At 36.0% G+C, this 11,315-nt stretch overlaps 2 protein-coding genes across 7 annotated transcripts in view; both read right to left on the reverse strand.

Moving 5' to 3' along the window:
* Positions 1-850: 850 nt before the first annotated feature.
* LOC132173833 (elongation factor 1-delta-like) lies at positions 851-4,164 on the reverse strand. 4 transcript variants are annotated; one of them, XM_059585459.1, is made up of 8 exons: positions 3,916-4,164; positions 2,795-2,904; positions 2,499-2,615; positions 2,321-2,414; positions 1,937-2,060; positions 1,710-1,823; positions 1,294-1,455; positions 851-1,109 (listed from the first exon to the last, which is right to left on the reverse strand). In XM_059585459.1, coding segments are annotated over exons 2-8 (699 nt in total). In that variant the 5' UTR covers positions 2,881-2,904; positions 3,916-4,164; the 3' UTR covers positions 851-1,107. The 4 variants fall into 4 exon arrangements, with proteins under 4 accessions (XP_059441442.1, XP_059441439.1, XP_059441440.1 ...); XM_059585456.1 differs by lacking the exon at positions 851-1,109 and having other exon boundaries at positions 1,286-1,455; XM_059585457.1 differs by lacking the exon at positions 851-1,109 and having other exon boundaries at positions 1,286-1,455; positions 3,904-4,164.
* A 1,346-nt stretch (positions 4,165-5,510) lies between these two features.
* The window catches only part of LOC132173834 (elongation factor 1-delta-like), a 6,108-nt gene continuing 303 nt past the window's right edge, over positions 5,511-11,315 (reverse strand). Inside the window, exons 1-8 of one of the 3 annotated variants that reach the window (XM_059585463.1) lie at positions 8,337-8,446; positions 7,428-7,537; positions 7,132-7,248; positions 6,954-7,047; positions 6,570-6,693; positions 6,343-6,456; positions 5,927-6,088; positions 5,511-5,745 (exon numbers count right to left, since the gene is read on the reverse strand). In XM_059585463.1, coding sequence (XP_059441446.1) covers positions 5,744-5,745; positions 5,927-6,088; positions 6,343-6,456; positions 6,570-6,693; positions 6,954-7,047; positions 7,132-7,248; positions 7,428-7,513 — 699 coding nt within the window. In that variant the 5' untranslated portion in view covers positions 7,514-7,537; positions 8,337-8,446 and the 3' untranslated portion in view covers positions 5,511-5,743. Of the gene's footprint in view, positions 5,746-5,918; positions 6,089-6,342; positions 6,457-6,569; positions 6,694-6,953; positions 7,048-7,131; positions 7,249-7,427; positions 7,538-8,336; positions 8,447-11,315 lie in introns of those variants that run through there. The other 2 variants (XM_059585461.1, XM_059585462.1) reach the window with 2 other exon arrangements.

Here is an 11,315-nt window from a genome sequence, read left to right on the forward strand (position 1 = left end):
TTGTTTAGTAAAAGAGTAATGAAAATCAACATTTTTGTCCACCAATTATTCTACAATACTAATATGCCAATTTAATATTGTAAGATAATTACCAATTTAATATTGTAAGATAATTTTGAAGTAAAAATGTAGTATATTGCATTGGCATTGCGGTAGATTTTGAAGGTAGATCAAATGAAAGATTTAGATAGAAGAGATTGGATATCTCTGAAAAGGGACTGAATAGAACAGGTTCTAAGCTTTCAAAAACATATTCATCCGGTATCTTCTATACAAACTACAAAGCACTTATCTTCAGGCTTTGTTAGATGAAAAATGCTCAAGTACTTAACTTTTATTACAATATTCATACAAGTTAATCACCACGACACTGGAATCGGCCATTGTTAGAACTTTTACCCAACATTGAATTGGTTTGCATTTTCGAATGGTGGAATTTACCGTTGGCAATTCCATCCGTTCATTTGTGGAATGGCCAATGGTAATATTGTGATCATTTACTTCAACTGGCTTTCCTTTATCACCATCCCTTCTCAATCCTGAAGAAATTTGCAAATGATTCAAGAACAAAATGTCCACAAATTGTGCATTCTGTCGAATACACTTACCTTAGGCCACTAGATCCAACAGATTTTGCACTTTTATTATTATTATTATTCTGTACATACTGATTTTGAAGAATACCCAAGAGTAGCCGGGATCGGGATCTGCTCGAATTCCTAACCTGATCCACTGAAATTCCCTGCCTGAATTCTAAATTCATAATAACTTATTTAGGCACCGTAACAAAAACTATCTAGAATATAGATAGTGCAAAAGTCAGATAAGAAATACACATACAGACAAGATATTAGGCTAAGAGATATAGATATATGGTCAAGACATTATTCAATATACCAAGATCATAAATTACGTACTAATAGGCACCATTTGCTTCTCTGGAAGCATAATCAATCACTAAAAATGCATGTCACAACAAACAAAAATTGGAATATAGAGTTTCGTGGATCAAAAAGAGAAATACAGAGTAGCCATAATTTCAGGTTTTCAATCCCTCCACGACTGCAACCTCCCCAGCACCAACAAACAGACAAGCGTATCCTCCAATTCTGCAAGGAGAATCAGGCAAAGGCAAACAAGATATCAACACTCAGAAAATGTGCAAATTAGGCGTACAAGAATTCTGTGGACAAAATCAGGCGATTCCATAGTGATTCGTTGATCACTATGCAACCAAACAGTTGTTCTGGCATAAATTGACTAGTACGAGAAAAAGCTTATAACCCTACTTACATATTTTGTTGAAGGCAACGATGTCACAGCTCTGGACATACTCATTAATTGGTTCAACCGTAAGACGTTCCTCAATGAGATCGTCAACAGATACCAAGTCATCCACAATGCTAAGCATTATCTGCAATTTCTTGATACCATACCCAACTGCTACGAGTTTAGCTGTGACAAGCATTAAAATTAATGTCAGAATCAGAAACATATAATATGTTGTGAAGAGAACAAAAGATTAACACAACACAAGAAAAATGAGAAAGGAACTGTCCTAAATTAACAAAAAGCATGGTCTATTAATGGAAAATCCAGACAAAAAGAGAATTTCTATAAAATTGGAGGAAAGACAAAGCCTTAAGGTTTGATTCCTTTCTAAAGTTCAAAAGTAATAAGAAGCAGAATCAAGATGAAAAAAAACATACATGCTCCCCAAAACAACCCTTCCATCTCAACACTTCTCACTGCTTCCTCGAGCTTTTTCATGTCAGTTTCATCATCCCATGGCTTCACGTCCAAAAGAACTGATGACTTGCCAGCTGATAAAGGTAGTTTAAAAAAAAAAATACTCGTGTGAATACCAGAGGGAGGGAAGACAATAGAACATATTTAAAAGCAACTTAGCAGAATAAACACAAGCCATAAAACTCACAGTCTTTCTTTTTGGCAGATTTCTTAACTGCAGCAGCACGTTCTTCCGCAGCCTTCTTCTCCTCTTCAGTCTCTTCACCGAAAAGGTCAACATCATCATCATCATCATCCTCAGCAGCTGCAGCCTGAAAGCATTATATTTGATCTAGTATGAGATTAAAGTCTCTTAAAGAAGTCTCTAAAATTTAAAAGAAACCGACAGCAAGCACTGGTAGTCAAGACTTGTCAACTAAATACACCCAGATTGACCTCAAGAAAGCGTCAAGGAGCAAGATAAACATCACGTCCAATTGACCCAAAGTAGGGTAAAAGGTGCAAAGACTGAAGAATACATAAACAGGAAGATGTGTAGATGAACAATCAAAACAAGGAAGAATGCACTTGCCTTTGTGTCACCAATAGGAGGAGTTGCAATTGCCTCCTCAGTGATGGGAGCAGATCCCTCCACAGTGACACCGCACCCTTCTTCAGAAACACCACTACAAAATCAAATAAATGGATTGAGAAACATAATATGGAAATTAGCTCATAATTTAACAATAAAAATATTAATAAGAGCTTACGAGATCCTCAAGAGCGCATCAATATGGTTGTACCACCGAGAGACATTAACGTATTCAGCTGATGGAGCCTTTGAAAGAGCTCCATATACAGTAATATCATCCTTTGAAGCTTGGTAGCTGAAGAGAGCAAGACATAATTCACATACCATATAATTAATCCATAAATCAAAACACTGCAATAATTATTCATGGCTTCTCATTTTCTTCTCAATTATGACTTGAGAAAGCAAGACCAAGAAGAACGAGACAAGCAACACTTAGATAAGGATAAAAAAAAGTGACACAATGAAACCTACCTTGTAATGTAACTGCGAGTAAGGAGGTAATCATCAAGTTTCTTCAGGCCAGCCGGCGAGTTGACATCATAGAATGTGACTGCCATTGTAGCTAACTTTGAGAATTCCTTCTACAAGCATATTATCAGAGGAAAAGATAAGGATAAATGCTTGTTCACTGTACTGCATTAAACTAAACTACTGGGCCAAAAAACTGTATAGACAAATTAACTAGACCTCCCGCAAAAACAGGCCATGGATAAACTTACATAACCAAACTTAATCCTCGAAAAAATTTAACCTTTATTACATATGTTGTCAAAAGCAAGAAAATAAGAGATAATAAGCAAGCATGTTTGCTCAACAAAACAAAAAAATGAGCAAACTGAAACGTGTACGTATAAACCCTTATTTCATTGTTTTGTTATTATTCATGATGAATTGATAAACTGTTAAAAATCAGCATTTTCAATTGGCAGCTTAGAAGTCTGTGATTAAGATAGTATGTTCAAAAAGTGCATAATTAATCAATTCTACCAGAGACCATAAGATTGCTTCCAGTTTTGTCAGACAAAAAGAGAGATCTAAGCTCAAATATCTACATTCTGATTGAAAAAAACTGAAGTTCGAAACTTTCAATCGCAGATGGAATAATACCCTTATACACAGCCTTATATATTGCACGAGCTTGGGCGAGCTTGGCTTGTCCGGGCTCGGCTCGTTTACTTTGAGGCCAGGCTCGAGCTCGACGTCGACACGAGCCTAGAAATGTTGCTCGAGCGCGGCTCGATAGGGTTGGAACCCTGTTCGAGCTCGAGCTCAAGCTCGATTAATTTTGGGATGTATATGTACATGCATTTGGCAAAAATGATTCAATCCTAGAATTCAATATTATGTGAAAGACCAACACCCATCTGTTTAATAAGGCGAAGATACTTTTTCTGCTCTAATTTCATCAAACACAAACCATAATTCAGTAAAAAACAGAAACCCCAATACCTATCTATCCAAAAATATTTACACATTTTTCTGGGCAACCAAACAAACACATCAAACGGCAAAACCCCAAACCATCCACCACCCAAGAAGAAACGGAGAAAAAAAAACCCAAAAAGAAAAGAAAAACCCACAAATCTTATCACCTCCTCCGCCTCCAATCCGCGGCGTACTGCGAGAGTGAAACGACCTCCGCGAGCGGCGTGGACAGCGGGGTTGGCAGCGGCAAGTTCCTGGAAACCGGGCACGAGCCGTTCAGCTTCAGCCAGGCGTCGAGGTGTGTGGTTGCTGCGGTGGTGGTGGTGGTTGCTGTTGGGGGCACTGGGGGAGTGGTGGGAGCGACAACAGAGATAGGAGGCGAGGAGGATGGTGGCGACTGAGAGAGGAGAGTCGAGAGAATGGAGAGATCAGAGATGATATACTTAGGTTAAATTTGGGTTCTCTAATTTGCAACCGTTGGATTTGGGAAAATAATTAAATTTTAAATATTAACGGTTTGATTCGTTTTCCCAAAAGCTTATCCCATGCGGCTGTCCTACTTAGATCTGGTGTGCTTTTCCTAACCCTATATAAGGATATTTGTATTAGGTTAATAACAAGCTGAATAATACAGCAGTTTCATCTTCTCCCTCTAAACTTCTTCATAAAAACCTGTTAACAAATACATTAAATTTGAAGAAATTTTTTCAACTAAATTTGGAGAAAAATTTTGTCCTTCTTCTCTAGCTAAGCTTTTTTTATTTTTTTATTTTTTCTCATAATTGGGTAAAGGAGAAAGGAAGGTGAAGAATGGGAATACTTTTAAGTGATGTCACTTTAAGACTGTTTGTTTAGTAAAAGAGTAATGAAAATCAACATTTTTGTCCACCAATTATTCTACAATACTAATATGCCAATTTAATATTGTAAGATAATTTTGAAGTAAAAATGTAGTATATTGCATTGGTATTGCGGTAGATTTTGATGGTAGATCAAATGAAAGATTTAGATAGAAGAGATTGGATATCTCTGAAAAGGGACTGAATAGAACAGGTTTCTAAGCTTTCAAAAACATATTCATCCGGTATCTTCTATACAAAGCACTTATCTTCAGGCTTTGTTAGATGAAAAATGCTCAAGTACTTAACTTTTATTACAATATTCATACAAGTTAATCACCACGACACTGGAATCGGCCATTGTTAGAAATTTTCCCAACATTGAATTGGTTTGCATTTTCGAATGGTGGAATTTACCGTTGGCAATTCCATCCGTTCATTTGTGGAATGGCCAATGGTAATATTGTGATCATTTACTTCAACTGGCTTTCCTTTATCACCATCCCTTCTCAATCCTGAAGAAATTTGCAAATGATTCAAGAACAAAATGTCCACAAATTGTGCATTCTGTCGAATACACTTACCTTAGGCCACTAGATCCAACAGATTTTGCACTTTTTTTTATTATTATTATTCTGTACATTCTCATTTTGAAGAATAACCAAGAGTAGCCAGGATCAGGATCTGCTCGAATTCCTAACCTGATCCACTGAAATTCCCTGCCTGAATTCTAAATTCATAGTAACTTATTTAGGCACCGTAACAAAAACTATCTTTTTTGATAAGTAATGATGATATAAAAAAAGAGCGCAGAGGGGCGCAACCCATATACACGGGACAAAAACTATCTAGAATATAGATAGTGCAAAAGTCAGATAAGAAATACACATACAGACAAGATATTAGGCTAGGAGATATAGATATGGTCAAGACATTATTCCATATACCAAGATCATAAATTAAGTAATAATAGACACCATTTGCTTCTCTGGAAGCATAATCAATCACTAAAAATGCACGTCCCAACAAACAAAAATTGGAATATAGAGTTCTGTGGATCAAAAAGAGAAATACAGAGTAGCCATAACTTCAGGTTTTCAATCCCTCCACGACCGCAACCTCCCCGCACCAACAAACAGACAAGCGTATCCTCCAATTCTGCAAGGAGAATCAGGCAAAGACAAACAAGATATCAACACTCAGAAAATGTGCAAATTAGGCGTACAAGAATTCTGTGGACAAAATCAGGCGATTCCATAGTGATTCGTTGATCACTACGCAACCAAACAGTTCTGGCATAAATTGACTAGTATGAGAAAAAGCTTATAACCCTACTTACATATTTTGTTGAAGGCAACAATGTCACAGCTCTGAACATACTCATTAATTGGTTCAACTGTAAGACGTTCCTCAATGAGATCGTCAACAGATACCAAGTCATCCACAATGCTAAGCATTATCTGCAATTTCTTGATACCATACCCAACTGCTACGAGTTTAGCTGTGACAAGCATTAAAATTAATGTCAGAATCAGAAACATATAATATGTTGTGAAGAGAACAAAAGATTAACACAACACAAGAAAAATGAGAAAGGAACTGTCCTAAATTAACAAAAAGCATGGTCTATTAATGGAAAATCCAGACGAAAAGAGAATTTCTATAAAATTGGAGGAAAGACAAAGCCTTAAGGTTTGATTCCTTTCAAAAGTTCAAAAGTAATAAGAAGCAGAATCAAGATGAAAAAAAACATACATGCTCCCCAAAACAACCCTTCCATCTCAACACTTCTCACTGCTTCCTCGAGCTTTTTCATGTCAGTTTCATCATCCCATGGCTTCACGTCCAAAAGAACTGATGACTTGCCAGCTGATAAAGGTAGTTTAAAAAAAAAAATACTCGTGTGAATACCAGAGGGAGGGAAGACAATAGAACATATTTAAAAGCAACTTAGCAGCATAAACACAAGCCATAAAACTCACAGTCTTTCTTTTTGGCAGATTTCTTAACTGCAGCAGCACGTTCTTCCGCAGCCTTCTTCTCCTCTTCAGTCTCTTCACCGAAAAGGTCAACATCATCATCATCATCATCCTCAGCAGCTGCAGCCTGAAAGCATTATATTTGATCTAGTATGAGATTAAAGTCTCTTAAAGAAGTCTCTAAAATTTAAAAGAAACCGACAGCAAGCACTGGTAGTCAAGACCTGTCAACTAAATACACCCAGATTGACCTCAAGAAAGCGTCTAGGAGCAAGATAAACATCACGTCCAATTGACCCAAAGTAGGGTAAAACGTGCAAAGACTGAAGAATACATAAACAGGAAGATGTGTAGATAAACAATCAAAACAAGGAAGAATGCACTTGCCTTTGTGTCACCAATAGGAGGAGTTGCAATTGCCTCCTCGGTGATGGGAGCAGATCCCTCCACAGTGACACCGCACCCTTCTCCAGAAACACCACTACAAAATCAAATAAATGGATTGAGAAACATAATATGGAAATTAGCTCATAATTTAACAATAAAAATATTAATAAGAGCTTACGAGATCCTCAAGAGCGCATCAATATGGTTGTACCACCGAGAGACATTAACGTATTCAGCTGATGGAGCCTTTGACAGAGCTCCATATACAGTAATATCATCCTTCGAAGCTTGGTAGCTGAAGAGAGCAAGACATAATTCACATACCATATAATTAATCCATAAATCAAAACACTGCAATAATTATTCATGGCTTCTCATTTTCTTCTCAATTATGACTTGAGAAAGCAAGACCAAGAAGAACGAGACAAGCAACACTTAGATAAGGATAAAAAAAAGTGACACAATGAAACCTACCTTGTAATGTAACTGCGAGTAAGGAGGTAATCATCAAGTTTCTTCAGGCCAACCGACGAGTTGACATCATAGAATGTGACTGCCATTGTAGCTAACTTTGAGAATTCCTTCTACAAGCATATAATCAGAGGAAAATATAAGGATAAGTGCTTGTTCACTGTACTTCATTAAACTAAACTACTGGGCCAAAAAACTGTATAGAAAAATTAACAAGACCTCCCGCAAGATCAGGCCATGGATAAACTTACATAACCAAACTTAATCCTCGAAAAAATTCAACCATTATTACATATGTTATCAAAAACAAGAAAATAAGAGATAATAAGCAAGCATGTTTGCTTAATAAAACAAAAAAATGAGCAAACTGAAACGTGTACGTACACCTTTATTTCATTGTTTTGTTATTATTCATGATGAATTGATAAACTGTTAAAATCAGCATTTTCAATTGGCAGCTTAGAAGTCTGTGATTAAGATAGTATGTTCAAAAAGTACACAATTAATCAATTCTACCACAGAGACCATAAGATTGCTTCCAGTTTTGTCAGACAAAAAGAGAGATCTAAGCTCAAATGAGTCAAATATCTACATTCTGATTGAAAAACACTAAAGTTTGAAACTTTCAATCGCAGATGGAATAATACCCTTATACACAGCCTTATATATGCGTAATGTAGTCTCCGTACAAGATATCATTCTTATTCATCAAAAAAAAAAAAAAACTATATATATAGCTTTTGGGCCTTGAAAAATCGTCATATTCTTGCATAAACAGTTGCCAAAACACACATTAAACGATGAGATCTCTGCAATTACAAACAATTTCATATGCTTTGGAAATCCAACCGTTTCTTTAGAAAAAATGGGCATATATGTTAACTTCCACAATAACGATGGATCTGAGCTTACCAGCGATGGAAGTGCGTTTACCGTTTGGGAGGCGCGGAGAGGACTGAATATACCAGGGTTTGTAAACTTTAATAGAGACGAGGATTTATAGTGATAGGGAGAGAGTAATCAGGTGCTTCGCGACTCACCGAGTTAGAATGAACGATGCGTTTCAGGGCCTTTCGATATTCCCTCGCCGGAGGTTGTGGGACCTTTTTTGAGGGAAAGTATTTAAATATCACTTTTTCTTTTCTTTTTTTTTGGGTCTCACTAAAATTTTTAAGTAATTTTAAAATTATTATTGAATTCAAATTTAATAGTAATTTTAAAGCTTTAATGATATGTTTTTTGTTACACTCTTGCATACCTCTTGTATAAATATGTAGGATAATAAAACCAAACATTCGTTTATTAGTTATTATTAATATTATTACTATCAATGTTTATTTGCATTATTCGTCTATCTCATGCACATCTATATATATATATATATATATATATATATATTTTAATTAAAATGTGGGAAGGGGCGATCAGTGTAGTTTCTTCCTTTGAGCGTTACTATCGGGGTTTCCACCCGCTGTGGAATGTCCGGTTTGAGCCATAACTACTGCCTGGGAAGGCGAGCCCGTCATCACAACCCATAAAGGTGTGAGCCAGTAGAGCCCCTTCAAAGTAGCATCTGGTTCACGCATCTACTACTGCAAGCGGATTCGAACACGCGACCACTAGGATGAAATGAATTCTTCTACCAACTTAACTACCACCCTTATGGTACGCACATCTGTATTAAGTTGGCCTACTTCGTCTTCATCTATCATTGATACTAAGCGTCTCCAATCGGGTTTCTTTTCTAAGTAAATAGAAAGGGACCTCCATTAACACAATTATTTCTTATGGTTATTTTTGTATTTTCGTGCTTCCAAAAATCATGTCCTTGGCGGCTCATTCATGTTACCCACGAAGTCCTTAGCAATAGCAGTGTTAGGAGCAAAAACATATATTTAGGCTCTTAACTATAACTTTTATTATAAATTCTTATAAACCGGTGTATTAATCAATGTGGTCAAAAATGTTTATACTACATTTTTTTATATAAATTAATGTGACAATTCATAATTGATAAAATAATTAATAGTATATGTTTGACAAATAGCGTGTAATCAATTAAATTAACAAGTATAATCTATTTATAAAGTAGAGGTTACTAGTTCGAATCTTCCATTTTTATTTTTTAATGCGGACATGTCACCATTTTTTATTTTTTTTTTAAAGTTTAAAATGATGTGATAACATATTCACTACACAATATCAAATACACCATTAGAAGAAATAAAATAAAATATTGACCATGAATTAACTCAAATGTATAGTGTTAGGAATAGTTTCATGTATGGTGTGAACTCCGCATTATTTGTGTTATTCAAGTCGTCATTGATCTTCGATCTTTGCGCTCCTGTAATCACTCCAAGACAATAATCAATTAAGATAACTCACCGGCTCTCACTCTAATGCCTAAGTCAGTATCTAAGAGAATAGTATGCCCGATGTACAATAATTCAATATATTTGAGTTTTAGATTTATACCTGGCCTGGGCTTCTATAGGCATAGAGGTGGAGTTAAACTTGGACCAAGTCTCCTACTTCAACTTGGTTTGGGAGTATTTAGAGTTTGATTTGGACCTTGGTTGGAGTAGGACTGTTAGACTGAATTTGAAGTAGTTTTATTCCTAACCAGAATAATGAGAATTTGATTTGGGTCCTCGTTCTTGGTTATTGGCCAAAATCAGGAATCGGGTACCCCTGTTTATACCTAGTTATCCGGACCGGGTAACCGAATTTTTTATTTTATTTTATTATTTTAAATAGTCTTATTTTAGGTATTAGGCCATACAGTTGGCCAATTTTTAAATAAATGATTAGCTTTTTGTCCAATTTGTTTTTTATTTTTAAATTTCTTCGCATCTCTCTTTGTCCTTTCTCTCGTCTCTCTCCAAGTCTCCATACGACCATACCAGCGGAAGAAAATAATCCTGCAAAATTTCACAGCAAGATCATAACCAAGCATATCACCCAAGATCTCTCTCGTCTCTCTCCAACATCCCCTTCTCTCCAACAAAACAAAGCCCCACAAATATAAAACAAAATGTCAAAAACAAATAGATCAGAACATATCAAAACCAAACAAATAGAAAATAAAAACAACCCAACAAATCAGACACACCAGACCAAAAAAAATCAAACAGATCACCCAACATGCTGTCTCTCTCAAAACCAGCGACTCTATGGCGTGGGTCCCGTAGCGGCAGGCGACGGCAGCACTTGCAGAAGTGGCGTGGCTGAAAATGATTGTAGTTGTTTAGGTGGAGGTGGAGTGGCTGCGCCGCAACGTAGAAGCAAAGAGCGAGAGAGAACGAGAACAGAGAGCCAGAGAGAATGAGACAGAAGGAAATAGATGGACAGCAATGAAAAGGAGGATGAAGAAGCAGAGAGTGAGAAAGAAAGAGATGGAGAGCAGGAAGAAGAAAGAGAGAGCAAGAGAGAGGCGGAAGTGATGAAGAGTGAAAGGTTGCCAAAAAGCGGACCGAAATTGGAGTCTCCGGTTTTTTTTTTTTTTCGACCGAAACCGGAATTGATTCTCCGATTTTCCGGTTTCGATTTCTTGGTATTTTTTTGACACCTCTTGACTAAGGTTTTTACTCAAATCCAACTTAGAATAGGATTGTTAGACTAGATTTGAAGAGAGGATCCTATTTCTATATCACTTGTAATATTAACCATTAAACAATTAAAATTTATGGGAAATAACATCTTTTCAATTTCACTTGAAATTAGATAGAGCCTTCAAGAAATTCAATTTAATTATGACTGATATAACAATAACACGTAAATTAACACGTTAATTTATTAAAAATATTAAATAGTAATAAAAATAATAGTACAAAACATTTCATAACATATTTACGAGTTTTAAATGATTTTTTTTCATGTAATAAAATA

Source organism: Corylus avellana, chromosome ca3, assembly GCF_901000735.1.
Source record: "Corylus avellana chromosome ca3, CavTom2PMs-1.0".
Taxonomy (NCBI): domain Eukaryota; kingdom Viridiplantae; phylum Streptophyta; class Magnoliopsida; order Fagales; family Betulaceae; genus Corylus; species Corylus avellana.